The sequence below is a fragment of the Leopardus geoffroyi genome, chromosome A3 (assembly GCF_018350155.1).
Source record: "Leopardus geoffroyi isolate Oge1 chromosome A3, O.geoffroyi_Oge1_pat1.0, whole genome shotgun sequence".
Taxonomy (NCBI): Eukaryota; Metazoa; Chordata; class Mammalia; order Carnivora; family Felidae; genus Leopardus; species Leopardus geoffroyi.
Genome location: NC_059336.1, coordinates 21,559,340 through 21,585,540, shown reverse-complemented (window position 1 = coordinate 21,585,540; position 26,201 = coordinate 21,559,340). Strand labels below are relative to the sequence as shown.

The 26,201-nt window shown below is 51.7% G+C and overlaps 1 protein-coding gene and 1 long non-coding RNA gene across 3 annotated transcripts in view; one reads left to right on the top strand and one right to left on the bottom strand.

Moving 5' to 3' along the window:
• The first annotated feature begins 12 nt into the window (after positions 1-12).
• LOC123580229 lies at positions 13-15,636 on the top strand. 2 transcript variants are annotated; one of them, XR_006703195.1, is made up of 4 exons: positions 13-1,462; positions 3,655-3,770; positions 14,290-14,544; positions 15,108-15,636. It is a non-coding gene; the product is annotated as an uncharacterized LOC123580229 (long non-coding RNA). The 2 variants fall into 2 exon arrangements; XR_006703196.1 differs by lacking the exon at positions 15,108-15,636 and having other exon boundaries at positions 14,290-14,575.
• TGM2 (transglutaminase 2) overlaps positions 15,502-26,201 on the bottom strand; it is a 33,001-nt gene continuing 22,301 nt past the window's right edge. Inside the window, exons 9-13 of the mRNA XM_045444633.1 lie at positions 24,948-25,190; positions 22,624-22,896; positions 18,766-18,926; positions 18,033-18,169; positions 15,502-17,318 (exon numbers count right to left, since the gene is read on the bottom strand). Coding sequence (XP_045300589.1) covers positions 17,168-17,318; positions 18,033-18,169; positions 18,766-18,926; positions 22,624-22,896; positions 24,948-25,190 — 965 coding nt within the window. The 3' untranslated portion in view covers positions 15,502-17,167. The remainder of the gene's footprint in view (positions 17,319-18,032; positions 18,170-18,765; positions 18,927-22,623; positions 22,897-24,947; positions 25,191-26,201) is intronic.

The window sequence follows — 26,201 nt, the reverse complement described above, 5'->3', positions numbered from 1 at the left end:
CACGGAGTTATCTAGTGGCCCAGCCAACATTTGGGTCTGCTGCCGGCTGGGCGTCAGCTCTCCTGTGGTGCCTGTCAGAGCAGGGGCCCTGGAGGGGCCGGGGCAGCCTGGAAACGGATTCATTCACCGCCTGGCTTCCCTACATCTGCCCATGATGCACTAGCTGCACGTCCCCAATAGGGGTCAGTGCTGCCTCAGCTCCTGCGTTGCGGCATCTTCCAGAGCCCATGGCCCCGGGGTCTGCTGTGTTGGGTCCAGAGAGAGGTGCCGAGGAGGCTACCCCAAGCCCCAGGGATGGCCAGTAACCACACACAACGTGTATGGAACCCCTCCTGGGTGATGGGCCCTTGTATTCACCATCTTGTTTCACCCTCCCGCGAACCCTGCCCAAGTGGGAATGCCTACGAGCCCCTCCTCTGCAGGTGAGGAAACCAAGGTCCGAGGTAGCTGGAGGGGGAAAGCACCTGCCAGTCTGTCTCCAGAGTGTGTGTATATCCACTCTGCCCCCTTGGTGGCCCCGTCCTGAGGAAGAGGGATTTGTCGCCTTAGTGGTTAGGGGAGCTGCTTCAGGGGCTGAGGTGGGGGAGCCGAAGAGGCAGGGCCCCACCCTGATTCCAGCAAAAACAATCCTCTCCCAGGTTGTGCCATGAAAGGACCATGCAAAATTTCATTTGAACAACAGTTACAAAAACCAAAGCAAACCAACCAGGTAGCACGGTGTTTCAGAATGGGTGGTCTGAACTGAGAATGTTCCGGTCCCAAGTCCCCACGTACCGTGTGACCTGGGGCGCTAATAATAGGCCCTGCCTCATGGGGATCCATGAGGACTCCGCGAAGTCGAACAGGCAAAACCCTTAGCTCAATGCTGGGCGCGTAGCTCTGTGTGGTGGGGTCGGCAAGGAAGGATTTGACTTTACAAACGGGGTCTGTGGTGTTCGGGAAAAAACCCATGACTTTAGGTAGTAGGGAGCCTTTAAAGGCTTTGAACAGAATCACCTCCCTTGAGTTTGTGCTTGTGGAGAAGCTCCTAGCCCAACAGTCGCCAGACTCAGGAGACCCGTGCCCTCTGCCAGAGAACTTGAACTAGGAAGAGACGTCTGGTGGGGCAGGAGCAGGGGGAAGAGAAAGAGAAGTAACTGTTGTGGGTTTTCTCTGAAAGCAGAGCCTAGGAGGGGGGAGTGGACAATAATAAGATTATGAACTGTTACACACGTTTCCCGGAGCCGTAAATCCTGGCTCGTTTTACCCAGTGTACCAAAGGGATGAAGCTGACAGAGCGAGGAGTCAGACAGAAAGAAGACAAGCCACCTTCCAGGACTGACTGTGCAAAGAACTGAGGCCCAGCCCGGTCTGGTGAGGGACCTCTCAAACCTCTCACAATGAGCCTAAATTCTTTTCCCAACACCATCCTGTTCCTGCTTGAACCACCCTTCTGGAAATGCGGAGCTCACTCCCATATGGAGTGAGTAGCCTGTTCCCATAGGTTCATCTCTCAGTGCTCAGAAGAACTTCTACAAACCTTCCCACCAGCAGCTTCATTCAATAATTCAGTGGCTTGTTGTATAGATACATACTTTTCTTTGTATCCAATAAAAATACCAAACTTGGTGGTCAATTTAAACAACGTAGTTGCGGGTTATTTGGAAGTTTCTCTATACACAATTACGTTACTTTGAAAAGATGACCGTTTTGTTTCTTCTCTAAGTCTTGCATCTTTTATTTCTTTTTCTTGCCTTACCACACTGGCTAAGACTGCCAGTGGTTGTTGAGTAAACGGGTGCAACGAGCATCCTTGCCTTGCCTCTGATCTCCAAAGGGAAAACTTGCAATATTTTACGATGTTAGCTGCAGACATAATCTTTACCAAATTATGGAAGTTCCTTTCTGTTCACAATTTCCCATTTGTTATTAGTTTAAAAAAATGTTTATTTATTTATTTTGAGAGAGAGAGAGAGAGAGTGCACACAAGCAGGGGAGGGGCAGAGAGAGAGGGAGGGAGAGAATCCCAAGCAGGCTCCACGCTGTCAGCGTGGAACCTAACACAGAGCTTGGTCCCATGAACCGTGAGATCATGACCTGAGCTGAAATCAAGAGTCAGATGCTCAACCGACTGAGCCACCCAGGTGCCCCCACCCTTTTTAAATTAGTTTTAAATCACGAATAAGTTAAATTTTTATCAAGTCGTTTTCTGCATGTAGGTTTTCATCCTTGAATCAGTTTATGTGCTGAATTACCTTACTGGATTTTCTAATGTTAAATCAACCTTGTATGGCTGGGATTAGTCCATTTCAGTTGTGGTATCCTTTTGTGAGTTGTTGAGTTTTTGTGGCTAACACTTTATCGGTGAGTTTTCATTTCTATATATGAGTAAAATTTTTCTTTCTTGCCATACTTTGTCCTGTTTGGGTATGCAGGTTATCTTAACCCAATAAAATGAACTGGAGATTATTCACTCTTTTTCTAGTCTCTGGAAGAGATTGTCAAAAGTGAAAATAGTTTCTTCTTTGAATGTTGGATAGGACTTGTCAGTGGAGCCACCCAGAGCAGAAGTTTTCTATATGGAAAAGGATTTTAACAACTGGTTCAATGTCCTTAACTGTTAGAGAATTATGTAGCTTTTCTATTTTGTCTTGAGTCAAAATTGGTATGTCTTTCTAGGATGTTGTCTGTTTCATTTAAATTTTCAAACGTATTGACTCAAAGTTGCTCAAAACATCCTCTTTTTTTCTTCAATGTTGGCAGTATCTGTAGTGATGTCTCACTTTTTATTCCTAAAATTGGGGAGCGTGGGGGGACCATTTGTGTTTTTCTCTAGACAAGTTTCATTCAGGATTTTGTCAATTTGACTGTCTTTTTCAAAGAACCAACTTTGACTTTGTTGGATTAGCTCTGTTTTAATCTTTGCTTTCTTATCTTATTAATTTCTGTTTTTGCCTCTACCATTTACTTCTTCCTACTTTTATTGGATTTGTTTTGATATTCTTTTTCCAACATCTTGGGGGGATGTTTATCAGTTTTCAGATTCTTTTCTTCTCTGACATATGCATGTTAGACTATAAATTTCCCTCTACATACTGATTTACCCACACCTACAAATTTTGGCATGACTTTTCTTCATTATCAATAGATTAAAAATACTTTCTGGCTTCCTTTATCAGTTCTTCTTTTAACCCATGGGTTATTTAGAAGTATATTTAAATGTTCTGGCATATGGAGAATTTCTAATTATCTTGTTATTGATTTACATCAGTTATAAGGAGTAACTGTTTAGATAATATGCTCTATGTGTTTTTGGTTCTTTGAAATTTGGTGAGACTAGCTTCATAGCTCAGGTTATAGTCAAATTTTGTAAATTGTCTTATGTGTTTGAAAATAAGGTGTTGGACGCAGCTATTTATACACACCCATTAGGTCAAGTCTGCTCATCATGTTAGTTAAACCCTTTGAGTAAAGACTATAAATGCTCACTCCTATATGATTCTTCTTCTTCGGGGTGGATATAGGGAGACTACGCTTTTCTATACCCTTAGAGATAAGAGAGGCCATGCGACCAGCTCGAGCTTAAGCAATATGAATGGAAGTGATATGTTTAACTTCCGGGCTAAGGCATTTAAGAGCCAGTGTGCTACCTCCATGATTTTTCTTCTTTAAAAGCATCTGTGGAAACCACACATTGAGATGACAGAGGCATGGGTTGAGAGATGCCTGGATCCCTGGGTCGCTGCACAGAGGAGATCTGCCCGAAGAATTGCCTGATGGCTGCACTTTGTGTAAGAAATAAATCTTTGTTGTTTTTTGGTTACTGCTGCATAACCTATTCCTATCTGATATATACATCTTCTATATCCACACTGACTTTTTGCTTCCGTGTTCTGAGAATCAAATTCTGAGAGAGGTATAACGAATCTTCCATTATGACTTGGATTTGATTATTTCTAATAGTTCTGCCAATTTCTGTTTTGCACATTCTGAAACTGTCACTAGGTGCTTATAAAATTAAAATAGCTTATTAAAACATTTATAATTGTACAGCGTCCTTCTCATCTCTGGTAATACTTTTAGCAACAAAGCCTCTTTTATTTGATGTTAATATAGTCATGGAACAATTCTTTTGCAAGCTATATTTTATTCCATCCTTTTACTTTCAACCATTTTATGTCCTTATGCTTCCTGGTGGGAGGGGTGATGTGAGGAAAAGGAAATTTAGAATGAATTCCACATAACTTCCTTGAGTGCCTCTGTGTGCCAGTCACATGGCTGGGTTCTGAGTTCACAGAAGGGAACAAGATACAATTTCCTCTCTCCAAAAGGTTACAGTATAGTAGCAGAGATGAGATGGGTACTTAAACAATCATTTGAAACGTAATAAGTGCCAGATACTTGATATGTGCCTTATAAATCATCTCTGAGTGAATGATGGGAATCGCCACGAGAGTTCAGAGGAAAGGGAAATTACGTCTGATGGGAATGGGTCCAGACAATCTTTGTAATGGCATTTGAGTTGGGCCTTGGGAACCAGTTATTTTTAGACATTCAGAGAAATAGGAGAAGGTAAGGGCAATCCAGGCATGGGAGCAGCGCGAATAAAGGCATAGAGTATCTTTTTAGATTTAAACAGCTTTATCGAGATATAATTTATACACCAGAAAGTTCATCCACTTAAAGTGTACAATTCAATGGTTTTAAAGCATATTTAAGAGTTGTGCAGCCATCACCGTAATCTAATTTGAGAACATTTTCATCCTCCTCAAAAAAGACAGTACTCATTTAGCAGTGACTCCCTATACTCTTGACCCCTCTTCTTCCCCCGCTCACGTCCTGGGCCTAGGCAACCACTCTTCTACTTTCTGTTTATTTGTCTATTCTAGACATTTTATATAGATGGAATCATACAGTACATAATCTCTTATGACTGGCTTCTTTCACTTAGCCTAAAGGGTACCAGGTTTATCCATGCCGTATCATGTATCAGCACCATATTCCTCTTGGTTGCTGAATAATATTCCATTATATGAATGTCCCACATTGTCCATTCGTGAGCTGATGGACATTTAGGTTATTTCTACTGTTTAGCCACTGGAATAATGCTGCTATATCTGTGTTCAGCTTTTGTGTGGACGTAAGTTTTTATTTTCTGACTCTAGTAGGAGGGGAATTGATGAGTCAAATGTTGACTATGTTTAACCTTTTGAGGAACTATCAAACTGTTTTCCAAAGCTAGCCGCACCATTTTATGCTTCCAGCAGCAGCCTGGGAGGGCTCTGATCGCGCTACATCGTCGTCACACTTGTCATTATCTGTCTTGTTGGTCATAGCCATCTGTGGGTGTGAATTAGCATCTCTGTGATTTTGATTTTCAATTCCCAACGGCTAATGATGTTGAGCATCTTTTCATGCGCTTACTAACCATTTATAGATCTTCTTCCGAGACCTATTTAAATCCTTTGCCTATTTGTAAAGTGGGTCATTTGATTTTTTTTAAGGTTGAGTTGTGAGGGTTCTTTATACATTCTGGATACTGGACCCTCGTGAGATCTATGACTTCAAAAGGTCCCCCAACTTACGTGGTGTCTTTTCACCCTTTTGCTGGTGTCCTTGGAAACACTAAAGTGTTACATGTGTATGAAGCTCAGTCCCTCCGTTTTCTCTTTTATCACTTGTGGCTTTGGTGCTGTATCCGTCATTCTATTTTGTTAACCTGGGTGCTGGTCCCACGGGTGGGTGCTTGTGGGAACTCACCGGGCGGTTATGATTGGTGCACTTTTCTGCGCACGGATGCAAGGCTTCCGTAAACAGGCTTTGTGAGGGGCTGATAATAACTGCAGCTTCCTCCACTGTGTCATCGTGAGGACTGGATGAGTGAATGCATGCACTGTGCTTGGCATACGTAGGTTATTGTCAAATCTAGCTCTGCTCCTCATTCGGTGGGTGATCTTGGCCCCAAGTTGCCTCAGCTCATCAAGCCCCACTTTCCTCACCCATCACGTGGGTTAGTGCCACCCACCTCACCAGGGCCAGCAGGGGCCTCGAGATGCAGGATATAACATCGCCCAGCTTGAAGTTTGCCCCGAGGAGTTTGCCTCATGAAGGCTTGGATCAATAACACAGGGACAAGGAAAAAGAACAACCAGAGTCATGGCCAAAGAGAGACAAACTGTCAGCACCGTGAGGGTCTGAGTGGCCACCAGGAGCCGGCCGTGGGCCCCTCAGAGTTTGCCAGAGCGGGGATGGCCAGGCCTGGGAAGGAATGAAGGGTGGAGCTTGGCCTGGTGTTGCCAGGGTGCCTGGCTCTTTGGGGAGTGATCAGAGACCAGCCCTCCCGTTACCCCTCAGCCCCTCACAGTGGTTGCCCCTGTTTGAGTCCAGTCTCCTCTGTGCCCAAACAGTCTCTCCACCCACCTCCACTTCCCCTATGCTTGCCTTGCCCTGCAGGTCCCCACCAAGGAAGACTTCTCTGCCCTTCCCCCTTCACTGGACCACCCCCCCACCCCCATCCCATTTCCAACCGCCTGGGAGGCTGGAGGGAACTTTTCTTTTTTTTTTTTTTAAATTTTTTTTTTGAACGTTTATTTATTTTTGGGACAGAGAGAGACAGAGCATGAACGGGGGAGGGGCAGAGAGAGAGGGAGACACAGAATCGGAAACAGGCTCCAGGCTCTGAGCCATCAGCCCAGAGCCCGACGCGGGGCTCAAACTCACGGACCGCGAGATCGTGACCTGGCTGAAGTCGGACGCTTAACCGACTGCGCCACCCAGGCGCCCCTGGAGGGAACTTTTCTAAAGCATCAAGGAAGTCATTACCACCCACTGCTCACACCTCTCCGGGAGCAATGGCTGCTGGAGGATACATCCTTCTCTGGTCTCAAGGGCAGGTGCAAGTTTTAAAGAGCTTGAAGCTTTTACATTTATGTGTGTAGGAGAGGGGAGGGTCATTAAATATAACACGCATATAGAAAAGTCATGCATAAGGGCACCTGGGTGGCTCAGTCGGTTAAGCGTCCGACTTCGGCTCAGGTCATGATCCCACGGTTTGTGAGTTCGAGCCCCGCGTCGGGCTCTGTGCTGACAGCTCTGAGCTTGGAGCCTGCTTTGATTCTGTGTCTCCCTCTCGCTCTGCCCCTCCCCACTTGTGCTAGCTCTCTCTCTCTCTTTCAAAAATAAACGTTAAAAAAAATCACCCATGATAAGCGTACAGTACAATGAATTTCCCCAGACTGAACACGCCTACGTCAAATGGCACCAAACTCCAGAATCAGACCATTACTGAAAGCAGACACCCACCCCCTGTGTCCCTTCTAGTTATTACCCATCCCTTAATGCTAAGCACTTCTCACGTTATAGAGGAGTTTTGCCTGGTGTTGAACTTCACCTGAATGAAATCATTCGGTGCGTATCTTGTGTCTGGCATCTTTTGCTTCACACGTCTGTGAGATTCAAGTGAGCTGTGACATGTGGCCGTACTTCGTGTCTTCTCACCCCTACGCTACTCCTTAGAGCCACTACACCCCCATTTATGTATCTGTCGCATTCATGTGGGGCTTTGAGGTTGTTTCCAGCATTGAGATATTATGAAAAACAATTAAAACGTTCTCGCACATGTCTTTTGGAGGGCACACAGGCTCATTTCCATTAGGTAAACGTCCGGGAGAGGAATTACTGCCTCATTGGGAAAAATGAGCGTTCAGCTTAGAAGATGCCGCAAAGAGGGGCGCCGGGGTGGCTCCATCGGTTGAGCGTCCAACTTCGGTTCAGGTCATGATGGTGCAGTTCATGAGTTCGAACCCCGCGTCGGGCTCTGTGCTGACAGCTCAGAGCCTGGAGCCTGCTTCGGATTCTGTGTCTCCCTCTTTCTCTGCCTCTCCCCGGTTTGTGCTCTTTCTGTCTCTCTCTCTCAAAAGTAAATAAACATTAAAAAAAAAGGGGGGGGAGGGGTGCCTGGGTGGCTCAGTCGGTTGAGCGTCCGACTTCGGCTCGGGTCATGATCTCACGATCTGTGAGTTCGAGCCCCACGTCGGGCTCCGTGCTGACAGCTCAGAGCCTGGAGCCTGCTTCAGATTCTGTGTCTCGCTCTCTCTCTGCCCCTCCTCCGCTCATGCTCTGTCTCTATCTCAAAAATAAATAAACATAAAAAAAAATATTTTTTAAAGAAAGAAAGAAAGAGAGAAGATACTGCAAATACTTTTCCAAAGTGGTCATACCAATTTCCACTGCTCTCCCAGTTACATAGGAAAGTTCTTGTTCCATATCTTCACGGACACTGTGTGTGTGTGTGTGTGTGTGTGTGTGTGTAGTATAATGTATAAATAGAGATACTATATACACATATAGCCTTTTTCACTTGAGCCATTCTGGTGAGTAGGCTGTGTTATCACATCGTAGTTTTCATTTTAACTTGAGGGGATGGTCTTTAAGAAAAAGAACATAAAATAGAATTTTGGACATAAAATTGGGTACCAAAGTGAACATTTATTAAGAATGGGAAAAGAAATCATAACAAATTTCTGGAGGCTTTCAAGCTTCAAATTCCTTTCTTCTGAGATTTTTTTGAGGCCGTTTCCCAGAAATGCTTAGATTAAAGTGCTTCCTGATAGCAACCTGGATCCCCTCCCTGCCTGGAGTGAACAACAGCTGCACAAGAACTTTTTGTGAACAAGGGTCCCGGAGCTTAGGCGTCACCCGCTTCCTAGGAAAGAAGCCCCGCCCCTCTCCTACCCTTTCCCAGCCTGACTCCTCGTTAGGATCTAGACTTAGGATCTCCTCAGGATCACGTTAGCTTCTCAGGGGGCCTTCTCTGCCTTCATTTGGTGGGTCCACGTGATGAGACCGAGGACAACAGGGAGGCTAGCAGCAACTGCTGTGGCCCTGGCCTGCGTGGTTGACCTTAACTCCACCATTATCTAGCTGTATGACTTTGGACACGTCACACAACCTCTCTGGGCTTCAGTCTCCTCACCTGCAGAGCGGGGCAGGCCACGCGAGCTCCCACCTGTGGGACCCGGCAAGTTAATACAAGTAATGCACTCGAAAGGGCGCTCGGCACCCTTGTTCTAGGATCGTCAGGATGGCCCCATCATCACGAGCCTTAGTTCTCTCCTTCCGGCACATCTCACTTCACACTGCCGATCGGCTTGAGTGCTCACAGGACACATCGATCTGCTGTGTCTCTAGTCCCAATGGGGTACCTGGCATGTATTAGGGGCGACGAAGATGTTGAGTGACTGTCTCTCCTCTGTATCTCACAGCCATCCAGGTGTCTCCAGGCCACCGCCGCACCCAGGTTTCTCTTCACCCCTTCCTTGCAGGCAGCAGCCGCCCCTGCTCACCTGCAGCAGGCACTGATCGAATGAATGAGCCTCGGCCGCCTACCCTGGATCTCGCCTTTCTCAGGCATGAGGCCAGAGTTCCCGTTGGCTTTTGCGTCCATGGCCTTTTACAGTTTACAAGACCCGTTCCCTTCCATAACCACATCTCTGGGTTAGGCATCGATTGGGAGCCCCAGGGCGACAGAGAGGTCTGGAAAGAGTGGCTCCCTCAAAGTCACACAGCAAGAGAGAGGGGGGAGATGGGCCACGCTGCCAGGACTCTGGGGCGAGCTGCTCAGCGTTGGTCCCAGGGCATCTCTCATCCTGTCCAGTGAGCACTGCAGGCTGAGCACGCACTAGGCACTTAGGCTTGTTCAAAAGGAGTGGAAGGAGGACAGACGGCAGTTCCGTCACTGGCTCTGGGACTGTGGGCATGACCCACCCGTGCCTCAGTTTCCCCATATGTAAGTGGAGTTAACTTCCCAAGTGCAGGCAGATCTGTCTCAACTGGCCTGGGTGATATTTCCCCTTGGTCCTTCTGTCTGTCTGTCTGTCTGTCTGTCTACTCCAGGATGGCTTTGGAAGGAGCTGGTGTGGAGTTAGAACTGACTAGTGGCATGGAGGGAACCTGGGATGTCCCCCTAGAGCCTCTGGTATCCTTGACACAGAGCAGTGGCCCGGACCAATGTTTGGAGAAGCATCTCCTCTGTCATCTTTAAAGGATATTGATGGGGGGCGTCTGGGTGGCTCAGTCAGTTAAGCCTCTAGCTCTTGGTTTGGGCTCAGGTCACGATCACACGGTTTGTAGGTTCAAGCCCCGCATCAGGCTCTGCACTGACAGCGTGAAGTCTGCTTGGGATTCTCTTTCTCTGCCCCTCCCCTGCTGACTGACTCTCCCTCTCTCTCTCAAAATGAGTAAATAAAATAAAATAAAGGCTATTGATGAAGTGTGGCCTGCCGCTGGTGAGCTCAGATGATCTGCAAAGACCCCAGTGAACGGTTAAGGGGTTTACCAGCCTCTGGAAGACCCCGAACTCGAGCAGACATAATCTTGGACAACTGTTGTGAAAAGTGTGATAACATGCCCGAATCAACGGCACTGCACAACTCCGCTCCAACTCCCTCCTCTCCCCAGTGACAGCAGGAGCAACTAAGGCCCAGAGAGGGAAGAGATTTACCCAAGTTCATCCAGGCAGACCTCCCGAATCAGAATCATGTCTACGATTCTGGGTCTCAGCCTTCTTTATTTTTTTTCCCCCTGCTCTTTATTATTATTTTTTTTTATATTTTATATGTGACAGAGAGAACGAGAGAGAGAACAAATGCGAGCAGGGGAGGGGCAGAGAGAGGGAGACACAGAATCCGAACCAGGCTCCAGGCTCTGAGCTGTGAGCACAGAGCCCGACGTGGGGCTCCAGCTCACAAACCGTGAGATCATGACCTGAGCCGAAGTCAGACGCTCAACCGACTGAGCCGCCCGGGCGCCCCTCATTGTTCGTTATTTTTAAAAATAGCTTGATGAAGGGATAACTCACACATCTTGCAATTCACTTTTTTTTTTTAAGTATATAATTCAGTGGCTTTTAGTACAGACTTGTCCACCCATCACCACAATCAATTTTTCAAACTATAATTACTCCGAAAAAGAAACCCTGTAGGGGTCAACCCCCTCCCCCTCCCCCAGCCCCCACAGTCCCTCCATGCCCTCGGCCCCAGGCAACCAACCACCAATCCATTTTCCGTCTCCATATGTTTGCCTATTCTGCACGTCGTACATACGACCTGTGGTCTTTGTGACTGGCCTCTTGCACTGAGCCAAGTGCAAGTGTTTTTTCAAGTTTCATCCGTGTTGTAGCATGTTATGGGGACTCGGTTCCTTTCTCTGGTCAAACAACAGTCCACCGTGGGGGGCTACCGCATTTTATTTATCCATTGATCAGTTGATGGGCATTTGGGTTCTTTCCACTTTCTGGCTATTGTGAACAATGCAGCTGTAAACATTCATGCACAACTTCTTGCGTGGACATGTTTTCAGCTCTCTTGGGTATATACCAAGGAGGGGAATTGCTGGGTCCTGTGGTAACTCTGTGGTTATGAGCTCAGGCTTCTGGCTCTGGCTTTCTCAGACCTTGGGGGCGGGGGGGGGGGGGGGGGGGGGAGTGGTGACGGCGGGGAGGCTTGCCACTTCCAGTGTCCGGGGTCTGGGGACCAAGTCCTCCCTTCCACTTTTCAGAGTCTTCCGTAGGATGCACGGGAGAGCCAACTGGATTCTAACTCCTGCTCTGCCATCAACTTGCTAGGTCGCCGAGTAAGCTATTGTACATCTCTCAATCAGTTTCCCCCTCTGGGAAATCGGATGGTAATGTCTATGGTCCATCCTGAGGATTAGCTGAGATCGTAAAAGCACAGCTTACGTCCACGCATTCAATACTCCCCTCGATGGCTGAGGGGCCACGCACTGTTCGTAGCAAAGGAGACACACAAGATCCCCGCCCCGACAGTCTTGTATTTACACACGAAGCATCTTGCTTAAGCCTCGCAATCGCCCCAGGAGGTATACCTACTGGCATCTCGTCTCCTGGAAGAAGAAAAAGAGAGAACTCAGGAGGCCAAGTCCCTTTTCTCCATCCCCCTTTGGACTTAATTTTAGAATCTTTGAGCGCTGTGTTTCTTTGAACTTTTATCGAAGTAAGCCCTACGTGCAAAAAGACCACTGGTGCGTGTGCATAGGTGAACGTACCTGTGTATGCGGCGCCCGGATGAAGGAAATCGAAACCCCATCCTCACGCGCACCCCCGCCCCCATCGCGCTTGCGCTCTAGTCCAGTCTGCCCCACCAGGGAAAAGAGTTCCGCCCGTTCATGAACTTCATGTGAGCGCAGCTACGTAGCTCACGGTCTTTTGTGGTCACTTCTTTTGCTCAACCTGAGGTCTGTGAGACTCATTGTATTGTTGGGTGTCGTTATAGATCCCCTGTCCTCAAGGCTGGGCGAACCGTCATTTTTTTTCATCGCTTCTGCTTTTAATGAACCTCTTTGGGCTTTTCTTCTTGAAACAGAATTCCAGGCTTCACAGTCTCCCCGGCGTGTGTGTCTGTGTATCTGCCCAGGCCTGTGGGGGAGGGAAGCGGGGAGGCCGGGAGAGGGTACGTGCTGACCCGTCCTGGCTCCAAGGTGCGTGTGATTCTAGGAGGCACCCGCCTGGCCCTCCTCCCGAGGCTCCTCCCTTTTGGACTCTCTCAAAGTTCTGTTATTCTCGGCTCGGCTTGAGGCCTGAGGGGTGAGCTGGCAGGCATCCAAGGTAAGCAAGAGCAGCTGGAGAGGAGAGGGACTTTTCCGGGTGGGAAGATGAACCCAATCAGATCCCCGCTGAGGACCGTGGGGGCTCGTGTGAAGGGCTCTGCTGCATTCGTCCTGGAACACTGTGGGAAGGGAGGGTTTGGGTACAGATGAGGCCTCTTCTGGGCCAGGCTGTGTCCTGGGGAAGGCAGGCTGCCCGGGTTCAAGTCCAATCTCTGTGACCATAAAACCTGTAGAATGGGGGCAGCATCCGGTTGGGGCTGTTTGAGGAGGAAATAACTCCGTGCACGTGAAGGTTCCTGACCCTGGAGTAGAGCTGGCTGTCAGGATTATAATGTGCTGGGAGCCAGCTGTTTTATGGGCACAATTTTACTGAGCCTGCATACTGCTCGGGAGAGCACACCCCCTCTCGTCCCCATTCGACAGAGAAGAAAGTGGAGACACAGAGAGGCCGAGAACCTGCCCGAAACCACACCGTGACATCTGTGGCAGAGTCAGGCTTTGATGCTGCGTCCGTCTGACTCCGGAGCCCAGGCCTCCGACCCCAGGGCTATGAGCTGCCGTGGCGCGGTGCCCAGCATTGGACTGTAGGGACCCAGACTCATGCCTCCCTTGGTTTGGGGAGCCGGATCTCAGGATCATCTGCTTTGTCTGTTAAATGGGCCTACACGAACAGCAGGGCCTTCCTCCTTCCTGGGTTCGTGGCTAGTGAGCTCTCAGGGGTGGGACAGGCACGGGGGCCTGGTCGGGAGAGGCCTCTGAATCTGTTCAGCACCGGCCGGCTTTGCCGAGGCACCTTGCCTTTGCTTTTCAGGAGGGAGGCCTAGTCGACAGTCCCGAGTCCACTCGGTGGCCCCCTTGTAGGGAGCATGCCCTGACTCTGCTCTTGGGGTGCTCCAGAACATGGGCCGGGCACTCGAACGGCTGTTCCTAACCCGGGCTGCCAAGTATTGCAAAAGCTACCTATGATACACCCCGGGGAACCAGAGTTTGAGGCCATTGGCCACAGTCCAGGAGGACTTCACAGAGGAGGCCTCCTTGGAGCAGGGTTCTGTAGGCTGATTAAGAGTTCCTTCGGCAGAGATGATGGTAAAGCTCTTCTTAGCAGAGGGAACAGCTGATAGGCATCAGCGGCTCCACTCCATCCCCCCCCCCACCCCCCCACCCCCCGGCTTGGCCATCTGTTATCCGGTGGGGGCTGCAAGCCTGAACGTGATATTTTCCAGAGCCCCTTGCCAGCAAGTTTCTGGATGGGATCTGCCAGCGGGGAGAAGGCAGGAGGATGAGAGATGCCAGCCTGCCTCTACCTCCCGCCACGGCCGGGCCGACTTGAGCGGACTTCACAGACTCCCATCAGTTCTACTGGTTCCAGGGCCGCGGTGAGAGCGCCTCCAGAAAGTAGGTGGTGAGCGCCCGCTTGGCTTGGGGGCGTCGGACTGTTCTGGATGGCAGCTGCCTTGTAACAGTCCGTCTCCCTTCTACTCTTCCTGCACTTTGGATGCCTTTGGAACCGATTTCCCTCATCCTCTCAGCCTGAAATAGCCCAGCGGTTTTCTGTGTTCTAGCTGGTCACTAACTGACAAAACGTTCAGGCCGTCTAGGCCGGAACAAGTTTTAGTTTTCAAGGGACAGAAGGAGTCAGTACCCAGAACGTGTGATGTCATGTTTTCATTCCGATTTCTCTTCTAGGCGCTTCCTGTGCGTTTCAACACGCATCCCCTAGGGGCAGAGACCGTCGTCTATCGCTTCTTCAATCAACAAACGTTTATTAGCGGCTGGTCAGTGGGGAATGAGATGGGTGACCAAGTTCCCGTACTTTCGGAATCACAGTCCAGAAGCCACCTGTGGCTCTCGAGAACCTGAAGCACAGCCAGTCCAAACTGAGCTGGGCTGTCCGTGTAAAATAGAAACCACATTTCAAAGGCTTACTGTGCAAATAAGAAGGTAAAATATCTCACGGATATTTTTCAGATTGGTTACATGTTGGCATAATATTTCAGACATACTAGGTTAAATAAAATACACTATTGAGACAGATTTTACCTGATTCCTTTCACTCTTTTTAACGTGGCCACTAGAAAAATTTACGTTGCGTACATGGCTTGCGTTTGTGGCCCACATGATATTTCTCTTGGAAATAAGCACCGGTCCTACGGGAACTGAGTTGAAATACATCAGTTTATCAATTCAGCATTCACCGGAGTCCATTTAAGAGATTGACTTCAGGGGCGCCCGGGTGGCTCGGTCGGTTAAGCGGCTGACTTCAGCTCAGGGCACGATCTCGCAGTTTGTGAGTTCGAGCGCCGCACGGGGCTCTGTGCTTTGGATTCTGTGTCTCCCTCTCTCTCTGCCCCTTTCCCACTCTCACTCTGTCTCTCTCTCAAAAATAAACATTAAAAAGAGAGAGAGAGAGAGATAGACTTCAGATAGGATGAGGAGGGGGACAGATAGACCAACATGGAACCAAAATTCACTGTGATGAATGTTTGAATTGGTTCATATTCCAGGGTTCTGGGAGGCTGAGAAGAAATCTAAGAAGGCTTCATAGAAGAAGTGACTTTGGTGTTGAGCACTGTAGGATGAGTAGGAGTTTGCCAGATGGCTAAGGAAGAAGGGCACCCCAGGCTCAGGGAATACCCATGCCAAAGCTAAGAGGTTGACAGGTGCACAGGGTCTTTTGAGGGCTTTGGGAAGTTTATCGTGACCCAAACATGATTTGTTGGGAGAAGAAGCTAGAGACAGAGCCAAACTGGGTAGAACGTCGAATGCCCGTCAAGTTTAGACTTGGGGGAGGGGCCGAGACCGAGGAAAGGTTCCTAGGCAGGAGGTGGCTGGTCGCAATGCGAGTGACTTCACCTACCTCCCCTCCTCAAAAGTGTAAAAGAACCAGACCAGACCTTGTTTGAATGTGCAAAGTAAACTATTTTATTTCAGTGCTCAGTCTTTGTGGCTCAAAAGCATATCTACTGCCTGCCTGGAACCCTAAAGTGTTTATAAAACCAAAGAGAATTAGAGGCACATTTGTGAGAACATAGATATGTCGGCTCATTTTGTGTTTCTTTCCTATGCAAAGCAGAAAGTTCCGTGTGCAACAGCATGACTTTCTCCAAGTCCCTCGCTGGGATTTTCCGGGCCCTGGAGGCTGTGACCGCGCCCCAGATAGAGAATTCTCCCTCGTTCCTCTTCCTGCCCAGTCACGTGGAGAGAGTGGGGGATAAAGCCAGAGATGACAGCTCATGGGCTCTGGGAGCTTCCTCAGGGCAGGGGCTGTACTCCTGGGCCCTAGCCCTGCCAGAAGGTGGCAGCTGAGATGCGAACCTTGTCGGTTAGTGACCAGCACAGGCAGCTAAGGCTCTCGTGAAGTCTAGGCATTGCAGTGTGCAGGCTCGTGGGTAGGACAGGGGCCCCTGGGGCTCTTTTCCCCAAAACTGTGGTCTGAAGGAAGGTGCCTGGGCACAGACGGGGGACCCAGGCAGGGCTGGGGGCGGGGAGGTGGTCATGGTCAGGGTTTCACACTCCGAGACATCTGGTGGCCTCGGGCTCCGGGGAGCCAGGGAGTAGGGCTTGCTATCATTTGCAAGGCTCGGTCCTGTAAGGCTCCGGAATCTTGCACAGGAGCTGGTGCAGCCACTCCATCGCCCAGGGAGGAGCCTGAGGCCCAGAGAGGGAAGGCAGCGGCTGGCTGAACTTGGGGCTCAAACCTAGGACTCAGACCCCTCCAATTCTCCTCCGCACCTCACCCCAACTGCACCCTTTTGGATCAGGTCCCAAATGGTCCCTTTGATATTCTCAGGTCAGCGCTGGCACCGTGAACGGGAGGCCGGACTCAGAGTCAGAAGTCCTGGGCTCTGTCCCAGAGTCTTCTTACTCCCCAGCCTTGCAAATACCCCACTGGTGCAGCATGGGCCTCCTCCCTTCTCTGGGCCCCAGTCTCTTGGTCAAGAAAGCAGTTCCCACTCGGTGATTTCCCGTGGTGATTAAATGGGTTGGGAGCCGCGTGAGCATCAGCAAGACAGGGCGTGCCCGGCACATAGTAGGCGCCTCAAGATGGCGGTGGGGGGGGGGGGAGGGGTGGACTTTTGGGCCAGGCCTGCTGGGATGTGGAGGGAACTCGGGGCTGGCCTTTCCTGGGACTCCACCTGTGCCTGCTCTGGGTCTCCCCAAGGGCTCCTGGGGCCTGTGCATCGTTTGGGATCTGGTCAGTGGGCACGGTCTCTCTTTCGCCTGCTCCAAGGGGCGCCGGAGTAAATCAAACAATAGGATGGGTAGTCAGTGGCTTTTCGGTGGCATCTGGGCTGCATAGGGAGGCATGGGTCCCCGCTCCTCCCCCACCCCAGGCCCAGGCAGCCAGTCTTGGCTCCCACTGTGGAGGCACAGAACAATCTTCACAGGTAAAGGGAGGTGGGAAACCACAAGAGGAGGCAGGAATACATTCCGTTCCAAAGAGTCCCCGCAGACTCAGGTCTGGGGCCCAAGAAGGGGCAAATTTTGCTCATTAGCTTGGAACAAAAATCGGGGTCAAGCTGGGGGCTCTCAGCTGGCTGAGGTGGGGCCGGGCACCCGGCCCCTAGGCGGGACCAACGATGACGTTCCTGAAGCCTTTCACGGCCTTCAGCTTGTCGCTCTCAAAGTTCACCACGAGCTTGTGGCGGCCCACGTGGAGTGGCACCAGGTCCACCCTCACCTTGGCGTCCTCCCCTGCCTCCACGGGGTCCGGGCTGTGGAGGGAACGAGCAAGAGGGTGAGGACGGCGGGAGGGCCCGGGCTGGTCCCCGTGGCGGGGTCAGGCCAGGGATGACCTGTGTCTACTGAGAACTTTGCACGGAGCCTCGTGCACGTATAGCTTCATGCTGATGAGAATAAAACAGGCCCCGCTCTCCTCTCTCTAAGAGCCTGGGCCATCTGCCTCTCGCGTGAAGAGGGGCCCGTGTGTGTGTGTGTGTGTGTGCACACGCGCTTGGGGGTAAGAGTGGGTATGCTCGGCGGGCCACACGTGTGAAAACGCACTGAGCTGTACGTCCGTGATTTGTGTTATTCACTGCGTGTCAGTTACGTTGCACCAGAAAAGTAAAAATACGGTGTCTACGCTCACGTGCACATATGCAAATATGTCCCTATGAGGATTCACCCACAAGGGCACACGGGTACACGTTCAAGGTGAATGGAGGACCCGTGTGTCCAGAGGCGGGCGCTTAGTGACTGAATGTGTTACGGGTTGAGGTTTGTGAAGACACAGGCCTGGAAAGCAGCTAGAGGGGTGTGGGTGCTCAGAGAGGATGCAGGGGTGGCAAGTGTCCCTAAGGGGGTTGGGAGTGGACACGCGGGTGTGTGGGAGATGAGAGGAGGGAGCTATAGGGCAGGGCGGCCCCCCCCCCTCCATTAGCACCTGCCCTGTGCTCCCAGGCCCCCAAGCTGGAGTGACCGGTCCTTACATTTCCACGACCTTCTGCTCCTCGGTCAGGCCGGCCCCCTCCACGGTGAAGATACAGTCTGACAGGGGCGTGGTGAGCGGGTTCCGCAGGGACACCTCAGCCACCAGCTTGCGTTTCTGCTTGGGCTCACCCAGGATCTGGAAGAGGGTACAGGACAGGTGTCAAGGGCAGCACCGAGGGAGAGGGGCCCGGCGCCCCTCCAGGGCAGGCAGTGTCCCGGCTGGGCCATCTCTGCATTCGCTGCAATTTGGCTCCTTGTTTGACTGAGCTCTGGCATGATCATTCCCCGCCTCTGTGCCTCAGTTTCCTCATCTAGGAAACATGGATATTGGTACCTGCCCAGGTCTCCTTCACAGACCGGCAGCGAGGCTCCACACGACTTGGGGCGATATGTAAAGTGCCTCCCTTGTTCTAGGATCTGTGCTTTTCCCTGCCCCACCAGGGCCCCGGGGCCTGGGGATCTTACCTTAGGAGTTTAGCTTTCAAAGGTCCATGGTTCTGAGATCCCTAAATCCCACCACCCTACCACTCTGGGATTCTAGGATTCATTTCTAGAAGTCTGAGTCCCAAATTCTTTGGGCTTCACGATGCTTTCCTTTGACGAAGTTAGGATTTGAGGAAGCCTGGGGCATCAGAGATCTTGAGATGGCAGGGATGCTGGCGTGTGCATGCGTGGGCGGCCTGTCCTGGGGCCCCGCCCATCCCCCCACACCCTGCCCAGCCAAGCCCTTACCCGGATCTTGATTTCTGGATTCTCCAGATAGATGTCCCTCTCAGCTAGCAGGTAGCTGTTGACAGCCGGCTCAGTGAGGAGTCCCCGCACCTTGATGAGGTTTGACTCGGTCAGGCAGTCACAGTATTTCTCGTAGAGGATTCGAAGGGGAATGCTCTTCTCTGCAGGAGGGGACAGGGGAGAGCACTCGTGACTGCTGAATCACGGCCCCCACCTCTCCGACAGCATCTCCACCAGGCACAGAGAATGGAAAGAATGTGCTTGAGGCCACATAACTAGTGAACGAATGGGCAGATCCCCCCTTCCCCCACCTGCCCGGGCTGTGGGGTTCCCAGGGAGGAGCTGGGCGGGGGGCGGTGCAGGCAGAACTGGTAAGGAAAGTGTTGGAGCTCCAACGGGCCTGGGTTCTAATCTCGCCTCTGCGCCTTTGCTAACTGGCGATGCCGGGCAAGTCGCTTCACCTCTCGGGACCTCAGTTTCCCTCCATGAAGTTGGTGGGATTGCACCCATTGTACAGATGAAGAAACACTTGTGCCAGTAAGGAAGCCCCGGCTCAGCTCGGCCGCTGACTGGCTGTGTGAGCCCGGGGAGGTGACTTCCCCTCTCTGTTCCTCTTCTGTTCCCTGGGACAGCGGCACCGGCTGGGAGGAGCTAAGGGCAAAAGTCATTTCAGAGCAAAAGCCACCCAGTGATGACGAGATAAGGAAGAAGCCAGCTGGGCCGACGCCTCCCTCGGCAGCGAGGTGAAGTGTAGTTTCTAGCCCCATTTCTCTGACGCCACTGAGGCACCAGGGCACTAGGGGTCGGCTTGGGGGAGGCAGGCAAGGACAGTGCGAGGAGCACAGGGCTGAGAATCCACAGGCTGGTCCACTGAATGCTTGTCCTTTCATCGCAGAGAACCGTGGCCATCCTTTTCCACTCCCCCTGTGAAAGGGCAGCGCTGGAGGGCCGGGCTTGGGGCTTGGGGCTCAGGGGAGCCCAGCCAACCTCTCCTCGCTGGCTGTCGCAGGGCCACGATGGGAGATGCCGCTGTCTCTGTTCCCGCCATCTGTCCCCTCCCTCCCCCACTAGGCTCCAGCCAGTCTCGGAACTTTTTATACATCTGAGTATTGCCTCATCAATTGCACATTGTTTTTCTCTCCGTCCACTCGCTTTATACTTCTCAACCTTTCTTGCTTAGGGGCACTTTACGTTCTGTGCGGCAAACCAGGGTCATGTACTATAAATAGAAGGTAACTGGCAAAAATGAATACAAGCCAAGTCATGCTTGTTCGGGTCCGGCTAAGTATTCTTTCTACTGAGGGCTCTGGCGGAGACACGAGATAGGCGAGGGGGGGGGGGTGCTGGGCCCAGGAGCGCCGCTGAGACATTCCCTGCAGGGCATCCACGGGACTGTGAGGGCCCGACAGACAACCACCTTCTTCCTGCCAGTTAAGGTCTAGGCTCCAGCGTGCCCCGCGCCCCAGCTGCTCAATCCCAGGGTGAATCGGCCCCAACCTCTGAGCGGATGACGTGGGGGAAGAAACCCTAACCTTCTGCCAAAAAAGACAGAAAAGAGTGAAAATCCCTGGGTCAGGGCCTGGTGGAACTGACTGGAAATTCTGGAAAGGTATACGGGAAAGAAGGAAAACACTGCCCTCCAGGAACTTAGCGGACGTGGTCCCAACTGTTGACTTTTCCAGAAGGCTGAAGCTAGGGTGGGACCAGGGACCAGGGCCTTGGCCTTGGGCCAGATGATGGCTGAGAGAAGAAAACCTGTGTGGTCAGTCTCAGTCATTCCTCACATGACTTGCCCTGTTCTAGAAGGTACCTTGGGCGTGGTCACAGAGGCCACAGTGGCTGCACTCCCAGTGACCCACCTGGAGGGGAGAGGGGAGGAGAGAGAGGGCGGGTGGGGGCAGGAAGGGGAAGGGAGAGAAGCAATGCAAGGAGGCAAGGGTGGGGATGACTGGATCCTGTTCCCTGTCCTGCATCTGGTTTCCTGTCCATTAATTAGCACATGGAAAGTCCCCAGATCTTATCATCAGAGAATAACAAGCAAGGCGGCCAAAGTGTGGGGTCACCAAAGCGGCTATCTCAGGCTGAGCTTGGCATTGGAGGCCTTGGTCAGGCACCCTAGACTGGGCCTGCAGCCTGAGGGCAACACACAGGACCTCTCCCCTCCTCCCCCCCTCCGCCCCTCCCCGCTGCAGGCTGTGCCCCTCACGGAGCGGGAGGGTCTCCGAGGCGGGATGGACCGCTCTGTTGTGACCACATCCCCAGGATGATGAGAAACACCGACAGGCTTGGCTGAGCTCTGGAAGAACAATGCTCCAGGGGCCCAGATGGTAACTGGGAGGCAAAGGGTGACTCAATAGGAAGGAAGTTATTCTGGCATCCCTGGCCCGGGCTGGAGTTCACCTCGTGCCATACATTCCAGGAAAGACGCTTCCTGCCTTTCAAGTGGTTCTGAGCATGAGAAGAACCTGACGGGTGTACTTCACACAGAGGGGCTGGCGCGACTCTTCAAACACCAGCCAGCCTTTGTGCGAGTGGGGAACTTGATGCCTGGAACGGAGAAGACAAATACGCAGGAGCCCACGGCCCATTGACGGAGTGGTGGGGACCAGAACTCGGGGGTCCTGGCCACGGCACAGGGATGGACCCCTGCCCCCGACACTCGGGGCCCGGATGCAGAGGTGAGGGCTGGGTCCTTTGCATGCCATCAAGGCTGGCAGGGGCTCAGGACCCACGGAGCCCGGCACTGAGGTCATCGTCTGGCACGGCAGGTGTTCAGGACAGACCCACAAGGCCTCTCTGCCTCCCCATGATCAGTTTTACACTTTCCAGGTATTTCCTGAGCACAGGGTCTCCTTCGGTCCTCACAGTGGCCCATCGGGAGGGACGTGTTACTGACCCCCTGACTGATGAGTATGATTGGAGGCTCAGAGAGCATGCTCACCCTGTCCAAGCTTGTACATCTAGAAGGTGGGGGAGGCCAGGGGCAAAGCCAGGTCCGGCTGGCCTCGGAACATGTGTTTGGGCAGCCGTGAGTGTTGGGGCCCAGCTCCGGTGCCATTGGCTCTGCCCCTGAGGGCTTCACCCATTCTTAGGGACCCTGATAGACGGTCTGCTCTGGGCGTGAGTCTCCAGGAGTGCCTATGGGGGACCCAAGATAGAGAAACCAGGAGGTGGCACTGTTTGGAGGGCCAACCCCCTAACAAGCTGGCTGATAAAGAGGAGAGCGGGAGGTGCTCTCAGGGGCCGTGGCACGGGCAGTACTGGAGGCAGAGGGAAGGAATTAGCTGGAAGCAGGCAGTAGAGAGTCCGGGAAAGCAGTCGAAGGTCACGTGAAGATGAGACGGGACAAAACAGTACAGTGGCTAAGAGCACGGGTTCAAGCCCCAGTCCTGTCACTCCCTAACCGTGTGGCCTCGGGAAAGTTGCTTCACCTCTCCGTGCTCAGTCTTCTCACCCGAAAAGTGCGGCAATGCAAGAAGCCACCTCCGATGAAGAATGAAATGGGGGGCGCCTGGGTGGCGCAGTCGGTTAAGCGTCCGACTTCAGCCAGGTCACGATCTCGCGGTCCGTGAGTTCGAGCCCCGCGTCGGGCTCTGGGCTGAAGGCTCAGAGCCTGGAGCCTGTTTCCGATTCTGTGTCTCCCTCTCTCTCTGCCCCTCCCCCGTTCATGCTCTGTCTCTCTCTGTCCCAAAAATAAATAAACGTTGAAAAAAAAAAAAATTAAAAAAAAAAAAAAAAGAATGAAATGGGTTGCGAGTTACAAAGTACTTGGGCAGGGCGCATGCCCAGCGCTCAGGACGCGACCTCGTGCCTTGGGGGTTGGTGGTCAGTAAGTGCTCCGGGAACATGGGGCCTTACCGGAGAAAGGCGCCAGGGACAGGTTGAGCAGGTCCTTGGTGCCGCACTCGGGCCCCAGGATCCCGTTGTAGCTGACGGTGCGGGCACAGAGCAGGAGGCGGCAGGTGTGCTCCTCGGAGGTGTTGTTGGTGATGTAGGCGAAGACGTCGAAGTCGCTACCCATGCTCATGCTCTGGCTCACGCGGATCCGCATGGCCATGCCGGTGTCCTCTTTATCAGTCAGCTTGTTCAGGTGGTTGGCCCTCTTGAAGGCCTCTCTCTCCTCTGGGGACCCTGTGAGGAGGGAGGAGAGAACTCCATTAGAGCTGAAATAGGGACCGAGGATAAGGAGGCTGGCACAGGGCAGGCCGACGTTCAAGGTCCCGGTGACTCAAAGCAGCCACAAGGAGCCCCTTGTCTACATTTCTACGCCAGGAGGAAAGAGTATTTTATTTACTTCCCACAAGTAAACTCCTATACATCCCTCAAGACCCAGCCCCAAATCCTTATCCCCACCCCCCACCTCCTCCTCCAGGAAGCCTTCTCCGACCGCTCTTTCCGCAGGGTGAATGAATCACAACACCTTCTGGAGTCTCACGGGTACCTATTGCCTATCATGCTTTTTAAAAAAAAAAAAAAAACTTTTTTTTTTTTTTAACGTTTCTTCATCTTTGAGAGACAGAGCGTGAGCAGGGAAGGGGCAGAGAGAGGGAGACACAGAATCCGAAGCAGGCTCCAGGCTCCTAGCTGTCGGCACAGAGCCCGACGCGGGGCTTGAACTCACGAACCGTGAGATCGTGACCTGAGCCAGAGTCAGGTGCTCAACCGACGGAGCCACCCAGGCGCCCCTATCATGCTTTTCATTTAACGAAGTTGTTTTCTCTTTACGTACTTGCCCTCTTGAGCTGCTCAAAGACTAAGAGTGTATTTTACTTATCTTTTTGCTGTACCCAAAGCCTATGACAGTGCCCGGTGGGTACTAAACAGTCATACAATGCAAACTTTCTCCCCTCCAAGTGTTGGCACAGGGATTACTTCCGCCTGAGATCTTTTCCCTCCCTTTCCCTACCTGCGGAGCTCCCCTTCTTGGTGCACTATTTACTCCCCCCCGCCCCGTTCCTTTTAGGTTTGTCCCCAGTGTCGCTGGGTGCGTATCTACGTCTCCTACCCAACCATCAGCTCTAGACCTTTCGGAGACCAGGGAAAGCACCTTTTCCTTCTGTTTCGTCCCTTCCGGCTAAGGCATGGCCATTTATCACCCACACCCCCAGCCAGCGCTGGGAAGTCCGTGGGAGTCAGACGGAGGCAGGGGCAATGGGGTCTGTGACCTCTGTGAATACACCCTGTGCTTGGCACACAGTAGATGCTTAGAAAACATCTACTGTGTTGAACTGGCTGTTGGATGGGCTCAAAAGCAATTTTCAACATAAGCTGTGTTCTTTTTTTGCCTCTACTGATTTAACAGGAGATGCAGAAAGCAGTTTCATCTTTGCCTCTGACGGAAGCTCTCTAAGTTTCTCTTGCTCCATTTCTCTCTCCTTACCCATCTATTGTCACACTCACCTCCCCCGCCATGTGTGAAATACTGCATGAATAAACACTACAGAGCTCCTGGAATCTCTCTTCCTTGGCCCTCTGGACTCTCGAGCCTCTCTAGGCCAGATATGTTGCAATAAAAAAAAAAAAAAAAAAAAAAAGTGTGATTTGCCCATTTTCAGTTGTAGATGCCACTACGATAAATACTGTTAATGAACAGCACAGACGTCATTAATTTTGCTGTTCAGATGCATGCCTCTCCTACATAACTGTCATCCCTTCAGATTTATTGGAGTCAAACCAGCCAAAAAAGCCAGGCTTCAAAAACCAAATGGAATCCTTTTATGGAATACAGAATTCTTTTCCTAAATGAATAATCATCTACCACTGTCTCCCAGGGTCCTTCTTTCTTTTTTAAACTTTTTTTTTTTTTTCAATTTTGAGAGAGAGGGGGTAGGAGGGGAGGGGCAGAGACAGAGGGGGACAGAGGATCCGAAGGGGGCTCTGCGCTGAGAGCAGTGAGCTCGACGCGGGGCTCAAACCCGTGAACCACAAGATCGTGACCTGAGCCGAAGTCGGAGGCTCAACCGACTGAGCCACCCAGGCGCCCCCCCGGTGTGCTTTTTTTTTTTTTTTTTAAGAAAAAAAGTAAAATGGAGAGTAACCCACCGGTCATTATCGTACACAGGCTGCCAAAGAAAACGCAGGTGCACGCACGTGTGCGCGTGCCCACGCCAGCCCGCTGGCTGGTGAAATGAGCTGCTTGTGTGCAAGGCGGTGCTGAAGGCTCCGAGGAGCGGGGCACCTACCCTCCGGGTACTTGTAGGTGTGGGTGATGTCCTGCCGCTCGTCACGGCCCACGCTCTTAGTGCTGATCTTCAGCCCCACGACCAGGGAGTGGTTGATGGACTTGTGCATGGACCCATCGTCCTGCCGGATCCAGTCCACCACGTCGGCATTGACCTCAGCAAAGACAAAAGGCGCGTCGTACTTGGTGCCCAGGTCGCCCTCCTTGATGGCACGGACCGGAACGGGCCCACAGCAGTATGTCCCTGTTTGGGGGGAGGAGGGGAGACGGTGGGCTGAGTGGGGGGAGGGGAGGCGGGGGGAGTGGCACCCTCTCAAACCTCCCCCATTTCAACCACATGTAGCAAAGAATCCCAAGACCATCCAGCCCTTTGACTCAGGGACTCCATTTCTGGGAAGGCGGCAGAGACTAAGAATGAAGAGGGGAGACTCTGGAGCCGGCCCGGCCTCTGGGGTTCAAATCTCAGCTGGTCTCTTGTTAGCTGTGTGACCTTGGGCAAGTTACTTCCCTTCCTTAAGCCTGTTTTATGTGCGGATATTTGTACCCAGCTAATGAGGATTTGCATATGCTAAATGCCATGTAAGGGTCTGATAAATAAAATAGAAGCGTGTCGCCAGGCATCCCGAGGCGATGAGGGAGCCACACGGCAGAAGGCGGTGTGTCTGTCTTGCTTCCTGCCCGCGCAGAGACCTGTAGCCAGGGACCAACAACATTCTCGGGGAGGGCACGTTGACCGAATGAACAGGAGAGCCGGGTGTTTATCTCCGTGGGGTTTACAACTGCTTCTGACCGCTCAACACAGTTAAAGGTTGAGGGCTAGAGGCTGGGTAGCTATACCACAGTATATCCATTCGATGGAACGCGGCAATATTAATTTAAATCTAAAATCACCAAAAACTCTCTGATCGAGAAAGGCCAGCGATACGCGGAGAAGTGATGGAACCAAGACAAAAGGCCACGTGCAGCCCGAGATCTTAATGCAGGGACCAAAGGACCCCCACAGCGCTGCAAACAGAATTCAGAGGCCCGTGAACTTGGATGGGAAAAAATCACATCTTTATCTTCACTGAATTCTGATAACACTTCCTTCGATTGTGAAAGCAGACAAACCATCGTCTTAGATGCACTTATGACTTGTCAGCCATAAGGACCACAGATATTTCTATATCACTTTATAGTTGTCATAGATAACCGGAAATATCACTTCTATGCATCTCTACCAGTACGTAATGGAACTTACTATCTCCACCCCTAG